General features: G+C 35.5%; 1 protein-coding gene across 2 annotated transcripts in view; it reads right to left on the reverse strand.

Moving 5' to 3' along the window:
- Positions 1–3,044: 3,044 nt before the first annotated feature.
- The window catches only part of LOC576569 (casein kinase I), a 63,151-nt gene continuing 38,704 nt past the window's right edge, over positions 3,045–27,491 (reverse strand). Inside the window, exons 5-13 of one of the 2 annotated variants that reach the window (XR_004062404.1) lie at positions 18,079–18,227; positions 16,623–16,857; positions 15,589–15,674; positions 14,678–14,762; positions 11,249–11,397; positions 9,691–9,771; positions 8,744–8,934; positions 7,205–7,946; positions 3,045–7,169 (exon numbers count right to left, since the gene is read on the reverse strand). Coding sequence is in view for 1 of the 2 variants with exons in the window: in XM_774807.5 (XP_779900.1) it covers positions 7,892–7,946; positions 8,744–8,934; positions 9,691–9,771; positions 11,249–11,397; positions 14,678–14,762; positions 15,589–15,674; positions 16,623–16,857; positions 18,079–18,227 (1,031 nt within the window). In the remaining variant the exon portion in view is untranslated. Of the gene's footprint in view, positions 7,947–8,743; positions 8,935–9,690; positions 9,772–11,248; positions 11,398–14,677; positions 14,763–15,588; positions 15,675–16,622; positions 16,858–18,078; positions 18,228–27,491 lie in introns of both variants that reach the window. The other variant, XM_774807.5, reaches the window with a different exon arrangement.

Here is a 27,491-nt window from a genome sequence, read left to right on the forward strand (position 1 = left end):
AGGTGGCGCTAGAGCAATTGTAAAGCGGGGTAGAAGATAATGAAAACCGAACTTTCATTTTTACACTCGAGTTTTATGCGCTTTCCACTTTTTGATACAAAGTTAAAAATATAAATAAATTCAAAAAAGCTAAAATAAGAACGCATTTATAAATATAAAATGGACTAAATGAAATTCATGAAAGAGCCTTTTAAAACATTACATTTATTCACTGTTATCATTAATTTTTTAATTTTTCTAAACAGAATGAATACTCGAATAAAATGAAATAACCACAGTTGATAGGTGGACATTTAGTTTGCACGTTTTCTTTACATCACTATATTTAGCCGAAATGTAGATGTATGTGAGGCAGATTAATTGATATAATGAAAAAATATGCTTGATTGGTTGGATGACTCATTATTTTCCCAAAATTATGAATGAGTATAGAATAAAAGGATGATTGACTTTATTAATGAGCGTCATTCAAAAGGGCATGTCCTTAAAGTAAGTGCAGGTGGCATTGATTTGTTTACAGTTTCCTTCAATTAAAATGAATAAATTAACTAAAAGAACATGTATAAATTGCAATCATTTTCGATAAATCAACTAAGGAGCAACTTCAATACCCTATTGTACATTTCATATAAATCATGTTCGGATTAAATACGATATATTATGTGTCAGTAAATAACTTGTCCAACAGCTTTGGCAACTGTCATGGAAATAAATACAATGCGAAAGGACAGGAAATGAGAGAATAATTATTGCGTATCATAAGTAAATTGTCCCCACTGACCTCCCTTTAACAATTTTTTTGAAAAGATTGAAAAATGTCTGCGCCGCCTGCCTGGAATCAAACCCGGCCACGGTCACCGGCTCAGAACGCCAGTAGAAATACATGTTTATAATTATATAATATATATAAACTTTTGAAGGACACGGAATGCCCCACCCCGAGTGACATTGTTTTTCTTGGCGCTTGATATTGCTATCAATTAAAACTGAATTGAGATGGTTTGGGAAGGGTGATTGGGTAATTCATAAGGAATATTGATCACTATTGTGGAATGTTAATAAAGACGAGGAGATCATATACGATTTGGGGGGAAATGTAACTTTATATAAAGAAGTTATCAAACAGAAAATATTTACCAGTAAAATAAGTGTGTGTGGAGGGGGGGGGGGGGGGGGGTGTTATCAATTATCTTCTCTTCCATGATCGCTCCAAAAATGAATTCAAACTAAATGGGCAATTTCCTCTCGATACCTCATTTGTTTCTGTGAAATGTTTGAATAGTTTTTGGCCATAAAATATTTTTATTTTTATTTTTAAGTAATCTATTGAAAATGCCCTTCACAAATGACCACTGTCTGTAATGTTGCACCTAACATGTTTTACAGTTCCTTTATTTGTCAAGTGTGTACCCCCTATTATTTAACATCATGGATTCTAGGAACATTTAAGTGTACTTTAAAAATTGAATTTATTATTATTCATTTATCTCAAGAAGCTTTTCTTTCAAAGGTTTCTTTGACTTTCACTTCACACCTACTATTATGTTTTATAATGTTTGAGGAAATTTAGTATTTATGACAGTTTATCATTTCGTTTTTGAAAATAACAATTTATATATATATATATATATATATATATATGTATTTGCTTATTTATGATTCATTGTCAGAAAAATACTTATTGTACTTTATATCATTATTGTTATCAAAAAACTGTATGCTTACATGAATGCAGAAGAAAATCAAATCAAATAAAATAATAATATTGGCATTTATATAGCGCTCTTACAGACATACATGTGTATCACAGCGCTTTACAACATATTATTATTACCCCGGTCATCGGATTCAGGCTTACCCGCACACAAGGTATGCACATTCTCCACTCCCTGGGGAGCATTCCAGCCAGTCGCCATTTTACAAGCGCCACTTGCTAATCAAACCACATTAGCTTTCGCATCCTACCGGGTACCCATTTTAACACCTGGGTGGAGAGTGGCAAATGTAGATCAATGTCTTGCCAAAGGACATTAGTGCCGCGGCGGGACTTGAACCGCGGACCTTGTGATCCACAGTCCGGTGACTTATCCACTCGACCACAACACAAAGCTTCCAATCGCAATGTTCATATGATGTGATTATCTACCACTTTGTTGTAAGCTATGTATTTTATGTTATTATTTCAGCTTTAGAACGATTTACGAGATGAAAAAAAAAAAGAAGTTATGTTTCTTGTATGAGGTGGACATGAGCTGAGCCCGGGAAAGACAGATAACATGTGTAAAGAAGAGGTAGAAGAATGAGACAGGAAGAGGGGGAGAGAGAGAGAGAGAAAAAAAAGTTGTTGTTGTTGTTTTTGTTGAATACAAGATCATTCTCTACTCACTGACTCTCATGTAATTTGATATATTATATTGTGCCTTCTCATGCTTATCTCCTTTCTAATGCGCATTTCTCTTTCCTCATCTTCTTCTCAACCCCACATGCAGCTCATCATTTTGTTTTATTTCTGTACCCCCGACCTCACTTCTTTTTTGGCATTGTAGACTCTTTGTATTATGACCGTGTTCTTCTATCTTTGTCATGTAAACTACTGCCTTGTCTCTTCTCTGTTGGCATCCCCCTTTCCCCCCATTTTGTAGATCCTTTTGTAGTTACGGACTTGTTGATTTAATTACTCATTATTCCCGAGTACCATTTGAGGTGTTCACACTTGTACAAGCATTGCCTTTTAGTGGACCCTCTGTTGCCAATATGTATTTCTACATTTGTTGTAAATGTTTATGATGGATTTGTAATGTTTTGTTGGAAACATAAATAAATTGAAATTGAAATTGAAATTGAAATTGAAATTGAGAGAAAGAGAAGGAAGGAGAGAGAGAGAGAGAGAAAACAATAAAATAAGAAAAAGGAAGAACGGAAGAATGAGAGATAGAAAGAAAGACTGGATGAGAATAAGATAAAGAATGAAAGACTCATGTGTCAATTAATCAATCATAGTATATACAAAACACACACAAAAAAGCAGGCATACCACATGGAGCTATTTATAATTTCTACATATTTTATTCACATTTTCTTTCATGACTCCTCCCTTCTCTCAAGCAATAATCTTGAAATGATTAGTGAGAAACATTTCATAGTGTACAAATAGCTTTAAGAAGAAGAGACGAGAACAGCAAGAGATACAGCATAAAACGGTATCATTCTTTTGATCAATTAACATTTGGGTACTAGACAGTATGGAGGTTCTATGCACGTGGGAAAAGATAGTCTCCCGTTTAGTTCTGCATAAAAGTTCTAATATACATACATGTAGTAATGCTGATACATCAATCCGAATTTAACAGTGTCGGGGGAATATCAGCCACATAAATTAGTAAATGAAACTGATGAAGGGAGACGTGGCATATTCAGGAATTACAGTCTTAAAATAGGACAACACACTCAATTTTAATACATGTATTACTCAAACAGAGATCTTTCATAGGTAGATTCATAATTTGACATATAGTTTGCTTTTATTTCATAACTTCTTAGCTGACAGTTGACAGTAAGGCCCATTTCAGACAATTTTCAGGCTCGATATTAAAATGGTTTACAGGTTTTAGGGGTCGAATCATCTACTGGGAGCAGGAAGGGCGTTAAGTCTGAAAATGTTTGAACTAATGCCCTTCTCGCTCTCATAAGACGAAATGCTAATTTCTAATATTCATCGTCCCCGGCCAAGGGAGTGATTCTATCAAGCCTCATATATCTGTGTGGAAAGGGACGTTGAGACTATCAATACAGAACTACTGTGCATGTATCTCCTACGGAACACGGTTATAATTCCTCTCTTCTTACCATTAGCTTTGTTTTTAAATCACGTAGAAAAAACACATTTAAAGATACATTTGACATATATCATCTCACCTTGCATCATTTTTCCACCCTTTTTTTCATTTCATACAAAACACAAAGTGAATGGAATAAAATTCATGTCAATATCATTCCAAGGTACGTTTGTTGTTACCAACAGACAACATGATATCCAAACACACGTAACATGTTTTTTCTGTTTCATAATAGTGTACTTTGTTTAAAAATGGCGGAACTTCAAATATCTACACTTCAAGTACGACTACATGGCTTTCATTCTCATTGGTATGAGCCGCGTCAGGGAGGACAAAGAGGTGAAGAAATAAACTATGAACTGCATGAAAGAAACAAATCATTTTCACCTGAATTAGACAATTAAAAACTGATAATGCATTTTAGGTATACGTGATCCTAATGAAATCAAGAGCATATCGATAAGAAGTTTACAAAATGTACAGTTATATTATGCTTTCTTTTTTTTAATAATGATTTCATCAAGACAATAAAAATTGTTTTCAAATATACCAACTTATTGTTCACTTTGCATTAGCAGTACCAATTACAACGTATTGTGTCAGGCTCTCTCACTCTCTCACTCTCTCTCGCTCAATTTATAATGGAATGATGCTCAGAACAACGCGTCAAACATGACTATGATAAAAAAAAAAATTACCAAAGACTCGAGGCAAGAACGATAAAGATTCAAGTTAAGGAAGTAGTCTGACAAAAGAAGAGAAAACTGATTAGTTTGCGCTAATGGTTTGAAACAGAAAGTTACTTCGCATTTTACTAAATAGGTTCCTATTGCCACACCACTGCTCAAAGGACAGAACAAATGCACCCCTGTATTTCTATTACACTGTATATGTAAACGCAAGGTGCAAAAATGATCTGTAAAGTTGCAAAATCTGAAGAAAAAAAGAAAAAAGTATATGTATATTTATATATAATATATATAAAATGACACACAGATTAAGTGGTGATGGCAACGACATATGAATCTAGTTTTATTCTCGTAATACTTGATGACTTGTCTTCTGTTCCATTGCCTATGGATACCATTGTGCTAGGGTAAACAAACTATAGCTACGACATTGCCACAAATTAAAGCAGAGAGCTGTTTTTCATCTTTCAATCGTATCTCAACAATTACTCGAATGAAAAAATGTACAGTTATATAAGGCAATAGTGGGTGACAATGAAACGTTTATAAATACAACGGCGTATGAAACCAAACCATAAAATCTCCATCCCAAATGCTTGCGTTATTCATTGCAACCTTGAAATTTCACAGACTGAATATTATCTCTACTTGAAAGAATTAACAGAAAAACAGCTGTGAGGTTTTCCTGTTTCTCAGCACCTCGTTCAAGTCAATTTACAAATTGATTTATAAAAATAACGTAACACTATTTTACAAGTTGCACTCTGCATTCCATGTTATGAATTTACATTACTCAGACTTAATCAGAAGTGGTTGACTGCTTGATTGGTTACGATGCAGATTCTTCTTTTTGTTTAGTAGCAACAAAAGAAAAATACAACTTACCGGTAAACACACACACATAAGCAATTAAAAGACATGAAAGCATAAGATGACACTTTAATAAGGAGACATTACCCCCCAAAATATATATTTCCTCCTCCAAAGGACGTTGCTTTTAAACAAAACTTATTGATTGTTCAGATACTGTCCTCTTCATTGGGGTCTCAACAAAAACAGATATACCACATTGCAACACTGTTATTAAAGTCCAATCATATATATTTTATTGATTGAAATGTGTTCCTTTATGTCAATTATTTGCACTTTTATAAATGGATTTATGACTTTTACATTACAGAAGCTATTAATGATTGAGTAAAATATGACAATTTGGCCTGAGACCTTAATTGCTTTTAAAGAATTTTTGTTAATTTGCTTTATTTAAAAAAAAGGAGAGATCTAATTTGCTTTCTGAACTTCTGAAGCAATCAAGATGTCATTTGCGAATGAAATTTATGAAACGGTAAGACATCTTAGATTTGATAACTAATATTTATCATCAAGGTCATTATGAAAATAATTGTCTCACAAATCAGACATTTTCCAAATACATGTACTTGATTTAGATGTCTTGTTCATTTTTGAGCATCATTTGTCCATTTTCCCATAAAATACTGAATCGAAAGAGCTACGATGATTTTAATAGTCGGGATTCATCATTTTGCTCCTCCAATTTAGAGGTAAGCTTTTTTTTTACAGCAAAATTCCATTTTTTTTCCTTCCAACTGTAAAAAGACACTAAAACCAATTTAATCCATTTTTTAATGTACAGCAAATGTTCCAAACCTCTGTAAAGCAATGATATTTCAAAAGTCAAATCTCAACATGTCAGATGTACGTGGCCTTGTTGTTGTTATTTCAACTTAACTACTTTAGTTGCATTTCCTTTCAATACGAGAAATAGCATTCTCCTGTATACCATGGGGCAGAAAAATAATGTTGATTTATACAAAAGACATAACACTTATGCTTATAAAAGAAACTAATAAGAGTGCAAAAGAATTTCTAAGCAAATTGCACGTGAACTTCATTCTCTATACACACAGATACAGCGAATGTTTAAAAACCCTCAAGTTATTCCTCATGGATGATTAAATATTTGTAACCAGCTTTGATTGGATAAGCCTCAAGAAACATTTTGACACATGGAATTATACATTCGTTACTATACTTACAAAATGTTACTTGAAAAGTGTTGATCACGAAAACTGATACTATAAAATAGCTGAATATCAGCATGTATTTGAAATCAAAATTGTGAAATTCATAAAATTCAATCTTTAATTTGATGGAATCCTCTCACTTGCTATTGAAAATGGGTTAGCTTAATAATGAAGTTATCTGAATGTGTCAGATTTTTTTTCTCTGACATATTTGCAAAAGCTGAGCACGAAACCAAAAAGGGTTTCCATCAATAACGATGTCCCTTAGAGTTCCTAAATATCTGGGTAAAGTTATGAACCTGAAATTTACATTCATACATGACACACAATTTTCCATGAAACTGAGCTTGTACTGGTGATTTCTGGAGTTAGATTTATTATGGAAAAGTGACAATGCAACAAGAGGTACGACAAACTTTGAAGTAAACAATAACAATTATTTAAAAAAGTATATTTTTAACAATGTAATCAAGACTAGCCATAGCTCTTTACTCAATGATAGTTCAACTGTAGGGCTGTTTGAGAACTGCGCGTTCAAATCAGGGAATGTAACCAAGACATCGACAGCACATGCATCTTCATGGCATCAAGGATTATACCTCTACGATAAATGATGGTCTTTGAACAACCCTACAGAGTCTAGCCACTGGGGTTTGATGGGTGTGCAGTCTGCAGAGTGGCCTTTGAATCTCTTGCACAACCCTTCAGAGACTAGCCACTGAGGTTTGATGAGATAGCTTATGGTCTTAGGGACGGCCTTGGTACAGTCCTGGTACAAACCTGATATAACCCTTTAGAGACTAGCCCCCAAAGTTTGGTAAGAAAATGCAAGGTCTGAGGGTTTTCCTTTGTACAACTTTGGTACAACCCTGATACAACCCTTCAGAGATGTGCCACTGAAGCTCGATGACAGAATGTAAGGTCTAAGGAATTGCCTTAAGTTGGTAAAACCTTGATACAACCGTTCAGAGACTTGCCACTAAAACTTGGTGACAAAATGTAATGTCTGAAGAATTGTCTTGGTACAACCTTGGTACAACCTTGGTACAACCCTTCAGAGACGTGCAACTGAAGCTCGATGACAAAATGTAAGGTCTGAGGAATTGTTTTGGTACAACCTTGGTACAACTTTGGTAAAACCCTGATACAATCCTTCAGAGACGTGCCACTGAAGCTTGATGGCAAAATGTAAGATCTGAGGAATTGTCTTGGTCTCAACCTTGGTACAACCCTTCAGAGACTAGCCACCGAGATTTGACGAGAGAGCATATTATGGTCAGAGGGCCATTCAATTGGAGAGAGAGGGATGTGACATGGACAGCTACTTCCGCCTTCCCAGACCCTTCTTCTTTTTCCGCTTGAAGAAACAACAGCACCTGGAAAAGAGAGAGAGAGAGAGACAGGAAGGAAAAACAAAAGCGTAAGAACGTACATTCATATCGTACATGTCCCCAATATCTCTGAGCACAATCAAAAAAATAATCAATGAACAGTTAAATGAATATCTACATACAAATGTTGGGGCACTGTTAGTTTTTGAGACAGCGGAGAATAGGTTACAAATCAGGAATAGCTATGCAACTGGTCTCACGGTGCCCTTATGTAGAATCGACTGAGCCTTTTCCCCCTCAAATACATGTAGAAGGCTCAAAGAACCTTGCACTCTTAGACAAGCCATGAAGGATTCACATTCTGAACATTTTCATACCAAACCCTAAATGCAATTTCGACCAAACTTGGTTGTAGTAAGATCAGAGGGTATGCATACCTGCCAACATTTGAAAATAAGAATTAGGAATTTTTAGCACGGTATGCCTTAAAAAAATAAGAAATCACACTTGCAGCGGCAGTTAAACTGGCTTTTCGGGTAAATCTGTACCAAAAAGCGAATACAAATTTGCTGCTCGATCATGCAGCCATTCAATACGTGAACTATCAAATCGCGGCACATGATAAGACAAACTTAATTTGGCTTAAGCACATACAAAAACAAAATAATATTCCAGATTGTCAGGTTCTAGAAATCCAGAAAATCAGAATATTTCGGATTATTCGTAAGGGTTGGCAGGTATGCGTATGTGGTGTGCTGATATTCTCTCTTGCAAGGCAGTACAAACATATTGAAGAGACCCACCAATATATATGAAGGAAGAAGAATCCAATAACTACTCACTTTGTGTCTTCTACGACTTCCACTTCCCCTGTAGGTGTGGTGATAGGTGCCTGTGAACCTTTGTTGAAGTCGTCCGGTGCTACCTCTCCGTTGGTTGAACTGATGACCTGGATTGACCCTGGCTGGTTGCCGCCCCCCGGAGCCTCCAGCCCTCCCGTCCGTTGTACGTCCCACCTTTGGTTTGTCGTTGTCTGCAATAAGTAATAATAATAATAATAATAATAATAATAATAATAATAATAATACATTTACAGAGCGCAGAAACTATCCAACATTAAGTATATATTCTACTGCGCTACATGATGTTACAAGTTAATTGAAGAGATGTGCTTTCAGTTTTTATTTAAAGATATTCACAGATGGGATTTCCTGACTTCAAATGGCAAGTTATTCCAGAGTACAGAATTACTTGTCATTTTACCACATTGAACATAATATTTGTGGAGTATATTGTGAAGCATTTTGTCTTTGCAAAAAAGCGGTCCTTGATATATATTTTGAACTGGATTAGCTATGTTCAAATTTAACTATCGTTTGAGTCATCCTTCTCATTGTATGACTAGCATTCTTTATAACCGTCACTAGATGAACCATCTTTTTTGTCTGGTATAAGTACAGAATTAGTCGACATTTTTAACACTTTGAACTTAATATTTGTGGAGTTTATTGTGAAAAAGGGGGCCTTGACATATAATTTGAACCGGATTAGCCATATTCAAATTTCATTATCGTTTGAGCCATCCTTCTCATTGGCTGACTAGCGTTCTCTATAACCATCTTCATCTTTTTAGAGAAACATTCAAGAGAAACATTCAAGAGCAACATCAGAAGAGAGACAAGATTGTTAACACAAAACAACAAACAAACTAACAAACAATAGAGATAAACCCTCTATTAGATAGAGGTAGAGAGCAATCTTGGAGAGGTGGTGGTTTTGAAGCACTTACCCTGGGATTATCATCTTTGCGCCCATCTTTGGCGTGAGTGGCTTGACCGCCGTCATTGGCCGAGCTTGGTACGTGTGATATCTGTGGAAACACAACAACAAAACATTGCATGGTAATACGACTACTCAATTTGAATATTAAACGATCATTTTGGTCATAAGCAAACATTCAAAATTGTTGTCACCCCCCCCCCCCATTAAAAAAAAACACTTATATTTGCATGATACCTGAAATGGACTGATAATAAAAGTATGCATCTACTGTAAAAAAACTAAGTAAATTTTGCACACATGTGCATGTAGACTCTTCACAGGTGGCATTAAAATTTGAAGAATTAATTTGAATCAAACTTGTATTTCATTGAATAGAAGCATCATACAAAAGTTAACAAATTCCCCAGACATATATTATATGGCTTCATACAAAGATCTAAAAGGGCTTAAAGGCATCGTTAAAAGTTAAATCTGAGATGCATGGCCCTACGTGTTATCAGTGTCTGTAATATGGTGTAATATTGAAGACCTAAAAAAATTGCGCTTCAAAATGATCACGAAGTGCCTCAAAAAAGTAAAAAAATCTTTGAGTGACCGGTTTTACAATACTTGTTTTTCCCCAATAAACTGTAGTGTTATAAAAACTGTTGGGAAAATGGTTTTTGAAATTTCAAATTCCAATAAATATCTTGATAATCAGACAGGTGATCGGCTTGTAAAAGTCATGGGATTCCTGACTGACCTAAGGGTTTATATTATGATTGCAGCATGAGCTAAATCCAGGATTTTGTTTAAGAATCTGAGGCAATGTTACCGAGTCACTTAAAGCTGTAGTATCTACATTAAGTTTTATATGTTCCTTCTTCCCTTTAAATTGTCATTGTACTTCTTCTTCAGAACAATAATTGCTCAGATATAAATTTGTCATTCTATCAGAGCCAAATGACAATTCAAGATCTTCACTTATAGTTGACAATGACAAAAAACAAATAATTTATGAGAGGCAGGATATTACAAATCACATTTCTTTTCCTTCCTCTTCATATGCTCATTGTTGTCGATTGTTTTTAATCTCGTTCAATATCACTCATAATTTTCATTGTAAGCATGAGAGTATTGCCTGTAATGCCAATAGACTTTGAATTCAGTACTGCATATATCCAGTTAAGACTATTAATTAGTCATACCCTTACCAAATTGTCTAATTTTTGAAGTTTGTGATAATTTGATTTGTCCTGATTTATGTTTCATGAAAATGTGAAGTATAAAAGCTTACATCTAAAAGTATTCAACAAAGGCCCTAATTCAACCAGTCCACTTTCTTATCTCATTCTTATCTATTCTTTGGCTAGAATGCTTTTTCAGTGCCTCAAATTTCAAGTCCATATGACTAAATTGGGAAGTTTAGATATCATTTATAATGCAAACGGAAATGTTATCCAAAGTTGGATGGCAATTGATCGCGTAGTCGGCAGTGTTGTTGTTGTTTGAAATTGGCACCTTGACAAAGCTGTGTTCTGTGTACTAGTGGGTTTTCAAGTCTCTCTTTCAGTCTGTACTCTTACCGTCTCTTTGCCAGTCCAATCGAACTCGTGTAGATTCGTGTAGCCCTTCTTCTCATAGAGGTCCATAAAGAGCTTTCTTAAGTAGTTGTAGTCCGGCGTCTCAAAGAAATCTAGTCTTCTAACATACCTCAGATACGTTGCCATCTCCTCTGCAAAGAAACAAAGAGGAAAAAATCCACATTGTTAAAAAAGATTCTCTAATAATGCATTATCTTAAAGTCCACTCCAAATTTTATTACCGGTAAGTTAAACCGAAAAATGGAAATTCTTTTTGCCCAATTGATCTTGAGCCCGGCAGCCACTGATCAGCACCAGATCAACGTTGCTCTATCCCTTATTGTTAAACGCCAAACAAGGTAGCAGCAACTCCCGTCTTTTAACTTCTTTTGGTATGACGCGGCCGGGGTTCGAACCCACGACCTCCCGGTTGTGAGGCGGACGCTCTACTGACTGAGCCAACACACCGGTAATGAAGCCAGTAATGAAGCCAAATGTGAAATGTCAGCTAAGTCAAAGGGACTTTGTCCTGTTCCTAACCAACTAACAACAAAATATAGAATACCTGGTATAATGGTATATATGGCTAGAGAGCCCATGTCTGTGCACATGCGTAACTCCAATAAAACAAAATGTGCAACCAACAAAATTTTTTATCTTCATCATAGAGATACAAATTCCTGATGAAGAAAAAAAAAGAGAAAAAGCTATTGAGAAAAGTCAAAATGAAGTAAATTTGTTCGCAACCCTCAAAATGACATTTTTCACATTTAAAAATCCTGAAGTGTGTAAACTGAATAAAGTGCCCAGACATTAGAATCTTTGTTTCTGCAATGAAAATGACAAAGCCACCTTTTCTTGTGAAAATAACATTGTTCTTGCTAAAATTTTGACTAATTTTTTGGCACTTTCTGACTAGAGTATAAGGAAATATTTCAGATCAAGATATCAGAAGAATCTAGAGGACATTTTTGTCAATATCAAGTCAAATGTTAGGTTTTCAGACATAAAATTCCCGTCATACTTTTCTTTTAAGTGCCACTAATGAGGAACACAATGCAATGATATGGGCAAATTGTGTTTTGTCCTGTACTGTATGTGACTTTAATAGGACAACGACTATTTTTATGTATACTTGATGATCGCACTTCTATAGCTGGGATCAAACAAATATCAAGCAGAATATTTCATGTCCATCATTCTATACCACACACTTGGTATTGTAGAGGTCATAAATGAAAGACTGCATTGGACTTGTTCTTTTTTGAGTCATTTTCCTGCACAAAATCACAGATCAAAAAAATATGTCTAGACCACCTGACCTTGATCAGTGTGAAAACATATTGATTTACCATGAGTGCACAGAAAACATTCTAAAACATCACATCAATATCATTGAAAAATTTCACAGCTTCCCTGCTGTAAAAGTTATTACAATTACAAATTTGCACATTAGCCCAATTAAACTGGCAACAATTTAATAATGGTTGCTAAGGCAACAGCCTCAACGCAAACAATTATACCTGCCCAATTAATTAGATCAGGAAAGATCCCATAAAATTTCATTATTGATGGAAGGAAGTGTGGTAATGTGGGTGAACCAGGGATTTTTCAGAGGATAAAATGATTATGAAGACCAACACAGTAATGAATGCTGTGTTCACTTGGGGTATACAGTACCGAAGCTCTGACGTCATACAAATCTATTTTTAGAATTTCTAAATATTTTCTTCATTCTCCTTAAGAACATCAAAAATAATGTCCAAATGTCGAAAACCAATAGAATATGTTAAGTTTTGGCTGAGACATGACAATCTGAATGAATATATCTATATATTAGGAGCCAGAGCAAATAACACTAAGCTCCTATGGGGAGTATATTTATTCAGATGGTCATATCTCAGCCAAACTTAACATATTCTATTGTTTTTCGACATTTGGACATTATTTTTGATGTTATTTCGGAAAATGAAGAAAAAATCGAGAAATTCTAAAAATAGATTTTGATGACGTCACACTTCACCACTCTATAGAGACTTTGATCTTTCAAACTGAACGGAGAAAAGAGAGCATATATATCGTCTGTTTGGTGCCAGGAGGGTGTTTATGCATATACTTTGACACCCTTCTGGCTATGAATAGACAAGTTGTATTCCATTCAATAAATGGGTTTCTGATGTATATTTCACTTTAGTGGATATATCAACCAGGAGAGGGGCTATTGTTATGGCTGTGTCCCATAACGATAATTTGCCAAAAAATATATATCAATGTCAACAAATGAAGGAAATGCATAATCTGTCATGTGACCACCAGCAGTACAGTAAGAATGGATTAAGGACAATGGACATATCTTTCAACAAAAATGCAATCCCAACTTTAAGCAACTCACCGAAGTCCCTACACTGTCCAACATGTTAACAGTGGTATTATTACTTCAGCAATTAAACTATAAAGTTTAGGAAGTTGACCGAACAATAATTGTTCATGCTCTTCCGTCTGGAAAAAGACCATTTGTGTTGCAAGAAAAACATGGACACAATAAGATCTATTCCAATTCGAGACATTACATTTAGAGATATAAATTTGATAGAAACTAAAGTATTACATAATGTACATGCATACAGAAAAGATATTGTGGGGGAAATGCCATGTAAAAAAAAAAATCCCAAAACAGACAATTTTTAATAAATTTAATGAAAAATCAAGTATCTACACTGTATGATGTGCTACTTTAATTTTATATGAATTGAATTGAATTCAACTGAGATTTGCTGGGTATTGTGTAGACTTCTGATTCCAAAATATGTTATCGCTTTCACTTCCAGTTATAGATAAACATATGACACTGAAGCTCTACAACATTGTGAATAATTCCTGTCTATTGCTTCTTTCCTGGCATTGCCGCCAATATCAAGGGCATAAAATAACTCTATACTAGGGCAATTTGAATGAGCAGTAAACATAATTTAATATATACAATTTGGGCTTCATCATAAATGTCATGTATAGTATAGGTTTTTACTGATCGGTATATCTTTTGTTTGCAAATGTCAGACGATGTATTTGCTATCATATGAACAAAAAAGTTTGCTTTTTTTAAATTGAAGGTTTCAAGATCTAAAGAAAGTTGGGAGGGGGACACCCCCCCCCCCTCCCGTGCTAGGTCGCTTCATTCCCTCAACAAGTTCCACCTCTTGTGTAATGTCTGCACCCTTTTGCCCTGTTCTAGTTTCTAGTTTCGGGCCTGAAGAAAAATACTTCAGGAATCTTCAAGATCATGACCATGAGGGTTTGATAGATCGTTCCACGACAACTAATAGAATTTTTGCATGGAAATTATAGTTTCAATGAGGTGTAATACCAATACACCTAGTGTCTTTTTTGTCCCCGCAAGGCAGAATTTCTAATAACGGAAGAACGGTAACAAACCTGGGTAGTTTTCACATAGAACTTCGATAGGCGTGGCTCGTTTCGTGTCTCCAATCTTCTGATACCTTTCTTTCAGCGTGTCAGCCTGAAGAAAAAAAATAATAATGCAGGTTTTTTAAAAGAGATACATAGAAAAAGGTTTGGTACATACAATAAACAGTGATCACACTTTGAGGACAACATATGTTTAATAGTAATAAAGAGTAAAGTGATTTTAAGATATTTTTAGAAAAGAAAGTGAAACAACACGTACATGATCTGAGTAAAAACAAGTAGTTGTCACGATCACTTCATGGCCGATGACCTAGATATTTATGCAACTGAATTGAAGACAAAATATATTGCTCTTTCTTTTGTATCGATTCTTGGACAATCATTCAGTGGTTTAATCATTCGACTGGAAAAGAGAAGGTCGTGGGTTTGAGCCCCAGCACAGCAATAGTAACCTTTGGCAAGACATTTATCTACATCAAGCACACTCCACCCAGGTGTTAAAGGCATTGTTTAACAATGCCAAATCTGAGATGCGTGGCCCTACGTGTTATCAGCATCTGTGATACGGTGTAATACTGAAGCCCTAAAAAAATTGTAAACTGTATCAGTCTGATAAATTACATTTTATACTCTGTGAATTTTTTTCTTCCTCACAGCTCCACATATTGTGGTAAAACCGGTCACTCAAAGATTTTTTACTTTTTTGAAGCGCTTCATAATCATTTTGAAGCGCAATTGTTTTAGGGCTTCAGTATTACACCATATCACAGACACGGATAACACGTAGGGCCATGCATCTCAGATTTGTGAAACTGGAAATATTGTTAAACAATAGCTTTAAGCTCTATGCAAACGTGGCTATTAATAATTAGTTTACAGTCAACATCGGGACATTGAACATGGAGAAATCCTCTCACCTTTAATCCCTGCCACGGTAAGCTGCCTCGTAGAAAATACATGAACATGTGACCTAAGGCTTCTAAGTCGTCTCGTCGACTTTGCTCTGAAAGACGACAAAACAAAAACAGGATATGAGAAAATAAATATAAATATGTACAAATAAGCGTGTATGGCTGGATAATCACATACAGGAAGATTTACATTTACATTTATTAATAATAATAATAGTTTGTACTTTTATAGCGCATTTCAGGACCGCAGGCCCTCTCAAAGCACTTTACAGATATATATTACTATCTTAAAGCAGAAGGTTGTCTTGTTTTTATCCAGGAATGTAAAACTTTCTCTCAACATGTGCATCTCTATTTGAATTGAATGGGTTTTAATTCATAAGCTGCACTTCTTCTACAGTCACAATTTTAGAGTACTACCACTGGTACTTCGATCTACTTCAAATACTACTATTAATGGTTGATATTTGAGCATTAGTACATATGGCTCTTCATTCTATCCTTTTTCTCTTTCCTTAGAAAAAACTAACATATATAAAGATTGGACTAGTAACTTATGCTGTTGTGTTTTTGGGAACCACAGTGCATTACATGCCCCGCCCACACAAAACCCACTTTCTAGACATCCGATATGCACTGCAAATTCTGTTAGATGCGCATCCAAACGTCTATTGCACTTCACTTCAAGCGTTTCAGCTGAATTTATCTCTGGTACATGATTCTGTTACTTTCTGGGTCTTTTTTGGAAACATGTTTATAGTAGTAGTAGTAGCTGTCTGTCGCAAAGCGACAATGTCCGCCTTCACTTTCACTTAACGACTGTTCTCCACACAGCTCGCTGGCCTGCGGCAATTGTCCAAGTCTTGATTTCGATTTGGAAAAATGTTTATAGAATATACCATTAACCCACCACTTCTCCTAACCATACCATTAACCCACCACTTCTCCTAACCAGGCCATTCTAAAAGTGGCAATATTTTCCTGCAACATATGTGAACAAACCTTTACACTTTATACTCCACAAAAAAAAATCTTCTTACCTTTCCCTAAATGTGTGTTGATGCTCATATACCTGGCCGTGCCCGTTAAACTCTTGTGTTCTCTGTAGGGTATATGTTTGTTGGTCTCCGGGTCGATATACTCCTTGGCCAGGCCAAAGTCGATGATGTGGATGGTGTTTTGCGTCTTACTCGAACTCCTGCCGATCAGGAAGTTTTCTGGCTTCACGTCGCGGTAGATGAGGTGCTTACTATGTACATATTCTATTCTGTGAAGCTGTGCGGAAGAAAATAATAAATTACAGAGTAAAAAATGTCATTTATTACACTGATAGGCTAAAATTTGCAAAGGAGGTTTAATTTTAACCCATGGTTTAAATCTTCATTTACATAACCCATGGTCTAAAATTAGCGCAAAATAAGCGCGACACAGTCAGAGGTCCAATATTAGACGGGCGCAAGGCAAGGTACACTTATTTTGCGCTAATTTTTAAACCATGGGTTATGTGAATGAGGGTTTAAACCATGGGTTAAGTCAAACATCCTTTGTGAATTCAGGCCATACATTTTACAAATGCATATTTGCTGTACAAATGCAGCCAAAAATCTTCATGCTTATACTTCTTGAACTGGAGTTGATATAAATGAAATCTCCATTGTCAAATTGTATTACTTACTATGTAATAGGAACCCATATTCAAGGTCTTTCTGAAACTTATTCAAGATTACAGTATGTATAACCGATACTATGGAGCTACATTTCTCAGAACCTCCACACAGGAATATAATTTCACTTTGGAAGAATAATAGATATACTTCTTGAGGCTGAAGATATCATACAAGTAATAACAGCCATTTTGGCTTTTAGTATTACCAATTGAAAGACTAATATCTTTGATGTAATAATCCATCACTTTAATTGTGCACCCTTTAGTCTTCATAACAACGTTTTCTTATTTATTCTACCTAAAAGGATGCCAGACAAAAGTGAAACTATGTTCAAAAATTGACTACTTGCTTCCAACTAATGACACATATCATCCGCATTTAATTGCACAAGGTATGAAACCGAAACCAAAGCTTAATGCATTTAATGCTAACATACATTACTCAAAGCAACTGTGCAGTCAACGTACCAACTATACAGACAAGAGTATAGGACTGTTCTTGAGGGAGAACTGCCTGTTACATATAGTTCAAAGAGGTCTTCAGGGCTTCATTTCATTTCATTCCATTTCATTTTGTTTTTTTCATTTCCAACAATTCCAAACAGGCTTGGACCCAGTAGCTCAATGACCACATCATTGAACATTTGCTGTTAAAGATGTTCATGAGTGGGTATATCGTCATTCATGAAGTAGGTAACTTGGCGATCACTACATAACACTGAGCCAACAGGTATTACGTTCCCATGCGTACGTCCGTGTGCTGCCCTCTATATTCCCACGCTTGAGCAACTTTAACATACTGAAATTAAGCAACTGTGCGGTCAACTTACCAATTGTGTAGACAAGAGTAGGACTGTTTTGAGGGAGAACTGCCTGTTACACAGGTCGAAGAGGTCTTCAAGGCTAGGACCCAATAATTCCATGACCATGGCATTGTATTTACCGCAGGGCCCAAAGTAATGCACTTGAGGGATACCCTCTGTAAAAATGACAAAGAAAAGAGATAAAATCATGATTAGACAATGAATTAAAATTCAATAATTAAAGGGAAGTCCAACCTAAATTTAAATTGGTTTTAAAACAAACAGAAAAATGAGAGGACAGGTCAATGAAAGTATGAGTAAAATCCAATACAATTTTTTTTAGTCGGATATTGCTCAAACTTTCACAGATTTGTTTCTCTTATTTTTTTGCTTTTTTTCTCCTGCATTTACATGTGTATCTAATCCCAGAAAATTATCAGAGTGGATTGCCTCTTTAATATTTCAGTTTAGAAAAATGCAAACATTACAACATATAAAAAGATACAGGGCAAGAGAGAGAGAGAGGAATTAAATGTTAGAAAGAAGATTAAACCTGAGTCTCGATCATTAAAAGCCCAAATTCACATTCCTTCTTATAAGTTTCAGATAAAGGTCAAAATAAATTCATCCTGACACATGAAAAGAGATGCTTCATCAACATTTACATGTACTTGTGACATTCTTAACATTTAAAGGTAAAGACCAGTTATGGTCATGCGATTCCATTGTGAAAGAAACGTTGTGGAATCGATCAGAAAAGGTTGATCATCTAGCATCTAGCATCTGCAAGGTTCTGGAATCATCAAAATGATAAGAAATTTGGCCCATTCTTCGTAAAGTTACAAGCACTATACACAGAAAGATGTATATGGGACTACCCTATATCTCTCACAGACCATGAGAGAAACAAATTTACCAAATATATGAATTAGTAGGCGGTTTCCCGGCAAATTTTTTATCATCATGTATTAGTCAAAACATATTCTTTCACATGATTGGTAATGAGAGCTTCCATTTCATTTTTTGAAATTGGGGCGTTTCCAATACTGGTCTTTACCTTTAAACATCATATTCCGATCAATCATGTACAGATCTGATACAAACATTTGTTTAATAATGCATGTTTAAGTGGTACTCTACTTACTGCAAACATTTTCCTTTTGCAAGTTTATGCATTAATATGAAATAAATGAAGAATATTTTCCCTAGGGGGGGGGGGGGGGGGGACTACTACAATGTAGATATACATTCATGAACAAAATGCAAAATAGAGAGTTCTTTTAATGTCCTTTAATATATTCTTTAATAAAGAAGGTGTTAAAAAAAAGAGATTAAAAAAGGAAAAATCTGGGAGAATATCATATTGATCCCTTTCTCATATATATGGTATTTGCTCTGCATTATGAACTAGCTGACAGCTGAAGGAGGGGAAACTCCCCACATGTGACTCGCTTGCTCCCCCGCTGCATGCATCCACAGTTGCATATTCATGTCTGTATACACTGTATATCCCTAGCAGGCATTCTGCCTTCCAAGTCCGCTGAATATCATTTACATTAGACCCCCATTACACACAGGCACTCCCGTAATGCTACATGCACTCGGTAGTGTACACAGTGCACTATTTCAATAGCAGCTAGGGATGAACGTATAGGCATCTGTATGTATATGTATGCAGGATGCCTTTATACGGTTAATATAAAGTGCTTTCCGCGTAACGATGCACTTATTGCAAGTACAATTTTATGCGCGAAGTCAAATTGAGTCTATTCTCTTTAGCAGAAAATATATAGGATAGTTGAGCCTGGCAAATGGCCGACTCAGAATGGCCTTAATAAGTCTTGATGGCATATAGGCCTACTCTTTATAGTTTTACAACAGGCTCTCAATAAGATTATACCTTTGTTTTAAAATCATGAAAATATCCTTGTTTGGTCAAGAATACCTGGATAAATACAATTATGAATGTTTCATAAATGATTACCCAAATATCCAAACATGATTGATTTATCTGCAAATATCTGCAAATTAATTTTGTGTCTTTGGGAATGGCATTGTCGGTTAAACAAAATAATAGTTAAAACACAAGTGTTTATTAAATATAAAGGACTTTATATTATAAACATTGTTGTTTTAACAATAATTTTGTTTAACCCACAATATGCCATTCCCAAAGGCACAAAAATAGGACTAAGAGGATTACTTTGCAACTGGATGAGAAAGAAAGAGAGAGAGAGAGAGAGAGATAAGATTAATTTGGAAAAATATAAGACGCTTATAAATAAAAGAGAGCCTCCATTATCAGATTACGTATTATCTCCATTTGCGTCTGAATAGCTTTGACTATTTATCTTCATCAATGATGGGGCATTAATGTGTACATCTGAAGAGGGATTATCGTGTTGCCATGGAAACAGCGAATATCAGATGTAGAATCTTAATGGCTGTACTAAATACACAATAGCTGCATTTACACGGCGAGCAAAAAACGTTGGAGAATTACATTCAAAGGATTTAACTTCAATGAACAATAATGAAGAAATGAAATTTTCATCAGTTACCTTGAGTAATTTTTCAGTATAGTCACATAAAATAGAGCATAAACAAATATGTATTTTGTAATACAAGGGAGGGATATAACTGTTCACTCATACTAATACAGCTATATTTGCAATGTCTGATGGAGAACGGCATTCAAAGTACCTTCATTGAACAGGATTATGGAAAAAATGGAAAAAGTGGAGAATAGTTTTTTGTTAAAGCACACATCTAATGAAGCACAAAAAATACATATTTTGTGAAGCAGGAGAAGGATATCACTGTGCTCTCATACGAATGCACTCTTTGTTCTCTTAAGGACAAGGAAGTACAATCACAGGATTTTACTTCAGTGAAGAGGCATATATATGGGAGTATGGAATTGTCATAATCATTCGTTAAGAGTAGTTTTGAGTAGGGTGAAATGAAATTGCACCAAAATGAAGCATTAATGGTTCCACTTATCCCTCAAACAATCAAAATGAAAATATGTCAACAGTGGGCTCTACTATTACAGAAATCAACTATATCTACCATGGACTATTCCTATGGAATGCTCTTCCCTTTAATAGAAATTTACAACCTTCCATCATATGAAGAAACATATACGCTGGAAGTTGAAGACTCATATTAATTTCATGGGATTAGTGACAAAGATCGCTAAATTGATATAAAGTGAAGCAATCTTACAAATAAACATGTTATTTATAAGAAATTTTGACACATTACATTTGGCTAAATGTTGTCACGGTTTATTCGTCAAGAAAGTATGTTCCTAGTCCAAAATAGTAACAATAATGGTTAAATACATGTGTATATATATATATATATATATATATATATATATATATATATATATATGTTTGATAATCTTAGCACCTTACATGTAGCTCATATACCGATCAAAACCAGAAGCTCATTGCAGAGTATTTCCTTTTAAGTATGGGTAACTGGCCAATACACATTAATCTGAACATTTATCACCAATACATTCGACTTGAGCGAATGCTTTCGACAGCTTCCCTTTGCCATTCCGGGCAGAGAATGATAATTGTCGCGTAAGATAGATGGTAGCATCTAACTAGACATGGGGGTAGTCGAGTGACTCATTCGATAAACTATCGTCATGTTTGTACTCAGAGTAAATGGCACATGAAATGATGGGCCGAGAATGCTTAGACATTTAGAGTGTGCATATAGTAAGTAGGGAGCAAGTTAAAGCCCCTGGCCCCTTGGCATCTCAAAGGCATTATAATAAAAAGGCTGTTTACATTGGTGAAATTATATAGGAATTTATCATGATATTTTGATGAAAACATATGTATAATTGAAGCAAACTTAATATTTCTTTAAAAGTGTTAAAACAGAACTTTTCCTCCTTATGACTTATGTTATTTTGAATGTCTGTTTGACAATGCATACATAGAAAGCACAGCTTGAAATTTGGCACAATTATAAACATAAGCTGATGATACTATAAATAATTTATGGAAATGATTTCACACATTCTTTTCTTTGTTAACTTGCATATCACTTTGGACCGATTTTTTAATATCATTTAAAATCAAATAGTGACTTAGAACGTGAGAGATTCCTTAACGGCCCCATTTTAAGACCTCAGAACAATAGATAGACCCTCATCAATTTTAAAATATCTTCACAAAGTTCTTATACATATATGCAGCAATGTTTTTATATTAACTTGTTCTAATTAATCGGGTCCAGATTGAATGTTTTAAAGTCTGTATATATATGCATGAGCCCAATGTAAAAATTTGAAATTTGTTGGCCCGGATTTTGGGGTGCCCATGTGTCCCAGGCACCTAGTATCAAGCCCTGATATAGCTCCACGTGTACGTGTACTAGTCTTCGACTTGGGAGTACGTCATGTGATAATGACATTGACTCATCCGCAATGATGACTACTTGTTGAGACTAAGCATGGGGACAGGGTCAAACATGACTCAATACATTGAAGTATCATTGGGGGAAACCTGTTACTACTCAGCTTTCACACGACCAGAGAATCACTCAATTTGAAGTGCGTCCATAAAAAGAATGCAGTCATGTTTCCAACATAATCCAAAGAGAAAGGCCTTCTTGAAGTATCATACACTTTTAACACTAGCATAATTTGTAAAGTCAAGGGTAAAGGGAGAGAGAGAAGTAAAAAAGGAAGGGGGGGGGGGGTACTAGCCCTACCTATTTGTTAAGCTAAGAGAATACAGCAGGGATAAGATATAAGAGGGGAGAAGAGAGGGAGGGGTGCTATCCCTCCCTATTTTTTTCAGCTAAGGGGAAAACAGCAGGGATAAAAGAGGGCGGGGGCAGACTAGCCCGACACGTACCTATTTGAAAGGCTAAGGGAAAAATAGCATGGTGAGGGTTAGCCCTACTTATTTTCCATTTCCACCCCCCCCCCCTCCCCCCATTTTTTTTCCTCAAGTAGGCTTGCACCATAAACAGTACCTTTATAACCGCCCCTGAATGAAAACCTGGTTAGCTAGGCAATTACAGTGCTCATTCTGATAGGGCAGTTTTGTATTTTAAAAAAAATTAACATTTATCATCTACAAATATCTCAAGTTCAATTATTTCCTACCAAATCTACAAATCATAACAAGTTTTTCAGAGAAAAGATATTCTAATCTAGTTTTCGTATATATATTCAAACTAGATAGTAGTACCTGTGTGTCAAAAGCACCTGGTGCCAAACCAAAGTAAATACAATGTTTTGCAGGCGGGGTAACACCTGCAGTGCATGTGCAGCCCAGACAGTTATCACTATCAGTAAACATACGCTAAATAGTGTGCATGTACTGTACGCACCAGCAGGATTTCAAAGAATTCTATATATCTCTGCAACCACAAATCAAAGAAAAATTGTTGTGGAGGATGGGCGTTAACAAATCAGTTAATAGGAAATTCACGGGTAGCTACATGTAACATGGGCCCCAGATAAAATGCATGGCGCAGACATTTCTTGATCATGTTATGACATGTACATTGTACATCAAAAGGGCATCTGACAGAGGTGCAATGCAATCTTTCTCCACACGCTAATTACTTTATTATCTAATATAGGGTATTGTATAACCAGACAAGTGATACACACTGTTCTTGACCTCGTTTCATTATATCCCATCTCTACATGTACATTTATGTTGATGAATAAATGTGTCGCCATTATATGACTCAATCTGGAAATTATGCCAAGTGAGTGTCCACAATTAAAGTATATGGTTCTATGCTGGGCTCTATACCAATTTGGCACATTATACTGAGCTAAAATAGTCTTGAAATCTAGTAACATATAAATTAACGGTTCTCACAGTATGTAAACAAATTCAAACAGAATATAAAGACTTGGATATTGCCGGGAGTCTAACTTGGATACATTTTGTATTTTTTACAAGTTGGTACATATGGGAATCACAAACATGAATCACGAATCAAAACGCTATTACAAAACACGGTTAGTGCGGGAGATCGTTCACGCAATTTTCTATCACCGATGATTCTCGCTCATTTCAAACCCAGCTTGACCCCGGAGTATAGGTCAACTTCGGCGCGGGCTTTCTGAATTTATTTACGGTCTACTCCCAAACTGGAAGCAAGACACGATAATGACGTCATAGAATCATGATTGCGATCTCTGTCCTTTCAAGCGATTTTTAGCGACCATGTAACTTAACGCATCTTTTCCAGCGTTTCATGCTTGTATTTCGAAACATGTTTATTTTTTACGACCGACGTAAAATTGCTTGAACGCAACAATTTTTAAACTAAACGTCTTAGAAAACCACGTGGAGAAAAAGTGTTGCTTGAACGCACCCTAAACAGAGTATGTGCTATTAATAATTAAGCTAACTCTGTCATTCTTGTTACACTTAAAAGCTAGTTCAGATATGACGAGGTAAACCGCCGCACAAAAACCAGTAAAAAAAGTATTTAATTGCAATTGCAAGCAACAATGGTTCAATGCGTATTGTCTATTGACTTAGCTTGGTGTAATATAAGATATGAAATGTGAAGTATATTACACTTTATGTCAACATAAAAAATCATACAGCTGTATATCTAAACAAGCCACAAGGCTTTAGTGACCCAAGACTCCCACGCTTACAATTTGATCATAACTTATTAATGACGTTTCATAGTCTTAATTGCGCTTTCAGTGTTATTAAGAACTCAAGATTGCTGATAAAGACAAGTGAACAAGGTCGATAGCTTTCGTATCACAATCCTCCATTCCCAAAGACTACATGAATACAAACTGTTTCTTACTCTCTGTTTATACTACCAAATAAATTGCATGGCTGTCAACTAGACTGAAGACCGCTAATTAGCTATACAGTATCTAGTCTGAAAGTTGTATTCAAGACATGTATCGGGAAACGTTGTAAAGTGAAACGCATGTTTTATCAAACTTAGGGTATATGTTTCAGAGTATTTTCCCATCGTAACAAAATCCCAGGGACTAGTAATATTCTATTAAGCTTGATAAAGAGTCCGGATTCTATTCCAGCCCGACACTTGTAATTCCAGGAAAATCATATTTACTGGGTGGGGCTTTCAGCGAGTGAGAAATGATGATTGGCCAGGTGACAGGTCGACTGTCAGGTCAACTGTCAGGTCAACCGACCTCTTCAAAACAAGTTTTTTAATACATTATTATCTTTCATGTACATGTACATCCCTTTCGCTATTTGACGATACAGTCAAACCTGCTTTAGTGACCACCTGTCTGCAAAGACCACCTGTCTACAACAAGCACATTTTTTTGTTTCCCTTGAAAATGTTTCTCATTGAAACATGTACTAAAGGAACCTGTACATAAAGACCACCTGCCTATAAAGACAACTTTTCTTGTCTCCCTTGGGTGGTGTTTATAGACAGGTTTCACTGTACAATCTAATCTATAACGGCCCCTTTGCTGTACGATGATACTTCATACAGAGTTTATTAATACAAATTTTTGTATGAATTTCTTGGTGTGAACAGGTCCTTTATGTTACATTCTACAACATATCAGGTGTTGGAGACGGCATGTTCAGCGAGGGACATATGCCACTGACAATGATCATGGGCAGACAGCTTTCGCATGACTCAACCTGAAATTGCATGAACCTGTACCTATGTAAATGTATGTTCACTCTCTGTTTTCAACCCATTTGTAGAAGTAGGATTCTCTGGATATAGTCCTAAGCATGTTGTTCTTAAACGGAGATTTTTTTACAGTGAGAGGCAATTGTGAGTTATAATTTGGCCGCCTCTACTAAGAATCTAAAAATAAACTTCATTCCAAATATCAGTTCCTGTAAACTTCCTCACAGGGCTTTAAATTTCATGTTATTCAGAACTGATTTGATTAGAATACTCATATCAAGCAATGAACAAAAAATACATGCCCATCAAATTAAACGATAGTACACTTCTCCTATTTTAACTATGCAATGCTATACTCGCGAATACATACAACTGTATGTACCTCTTAGATAGAGATCTTTTAAATTGAAAAATAATTCCCAAAGATAGAAAATGTTGTGTCGTATTCCTTGTTCTCTCTACTTAATTTTCACTTCAAAATAGAAGTGTTTATGTTACTACTTCAAACTTTCAATGGTATTAAGCAGTAATTTGAAAAAGGTAAAACAGTTGAAAATAGCTAAACATTCTGAATTGGTATTGGTTTATATGGTTTGTGGTATATGTATGAACAGAGAACGCAGCGAAAAAAGCTATACAATGACGTTTTTTTTTAATTACGATTTTCGTAAAAATTTCCTCCAGTCTAAACAAACCACAAGTCAACATCGTACATCATGTACAGTACATGTAGGCCTAATGGGTCATACAGGTAAGAAATTGATCAACTGTACTTTGAACAATGGTAACACATAAATACTTCATCTATTCTTGTGTTACCATGGGGCTACAATGCCCACCGTCAAACCTTCCGATCAATAATTCATGCCCCTATATGCAATCTATTCAGTGACGTTTGGCAAATTGACTGTGGATAAGAACACTGTCGACTAATGGCATGTTTGTAAGCACATTACAAATCTGTGTTGGTGTCGTTTGCCTGCATTCATGAGAACAAATTGGATCTGTTCTGTTGTGTCTTGAGGGACGCCATTTGTGTTTTTGACAATGTTTGGTCTTTTTCATGTTGTGTGTTCAATTTGGAAGAACATGAGTGAACACTAAAAATTACACACTTTTAAAATCACAATTATTTTAAAGTTCAGTGTAGTGTATAAAACTAGGAAAATAACAAGTATTTCAAGCAAAATGTTGTTGTTCATGTATGTCATTAATAAATAATGCACACAGAGAGCCTAGAGTAAATCAGCACTAGAAATAAAAGAAAAAGACAAAGAAGAAAAAAAATCTGGGAAAAAAAAAAAAAAAAATGAAAGAAGACACCCCCCCCCCCCTCAATGAACCATCTTTTAGGAAATCTGATTTTTAAAGACAATTCACAAGTCTGGTTAAAGATAAAGACCAGTTGTGGTCATGCGATTGCATTGTGAAAGAAACGTTGTGGAATCGATCAGAAAAGTTTGATCATCCAGCATACAAGTATTGGTGTGCACTGCAAGGTTCTGGAATCATCAAAATGATAAGAAATTTGGCCCAGTCTTCGTAAAGTTACAAGCACTGTACACAGTAAGATATATATGGGACTACACACACGTGCGCGACACGTGCGTTATATCTCTCGCACACAGTCCGCTCACACACCAATAGATAAACTAATTTACCAAATATATCAATTAGTAGGCGGTTTCCCTGCAATTTTTTTATCATCATGTATTAGTCAAAACACATTCTTTCACATGATTGGTAATAAGAGCTTCCATTTCATTTTTTGAAATCGGGGCGTTTCCAATACT

This window comes from Strongylocentrotus purpuratus, unplaced genomic scaffold, assembly GCF_000002235.5.
Source record: "Strongylocentrotus purpuratus isolate Spur 01 unplaced genomic scaffold, Spur_5.0 spur5_scaffold_9, whole genome shotgun sequence".
NCBI lineage: Eukaryota > Metazoa > Echinodermata > Echinoidea > Camarodonta > Strongylocentrotidae > Strongylocentrotus > Strongylocentrotus purpuratus.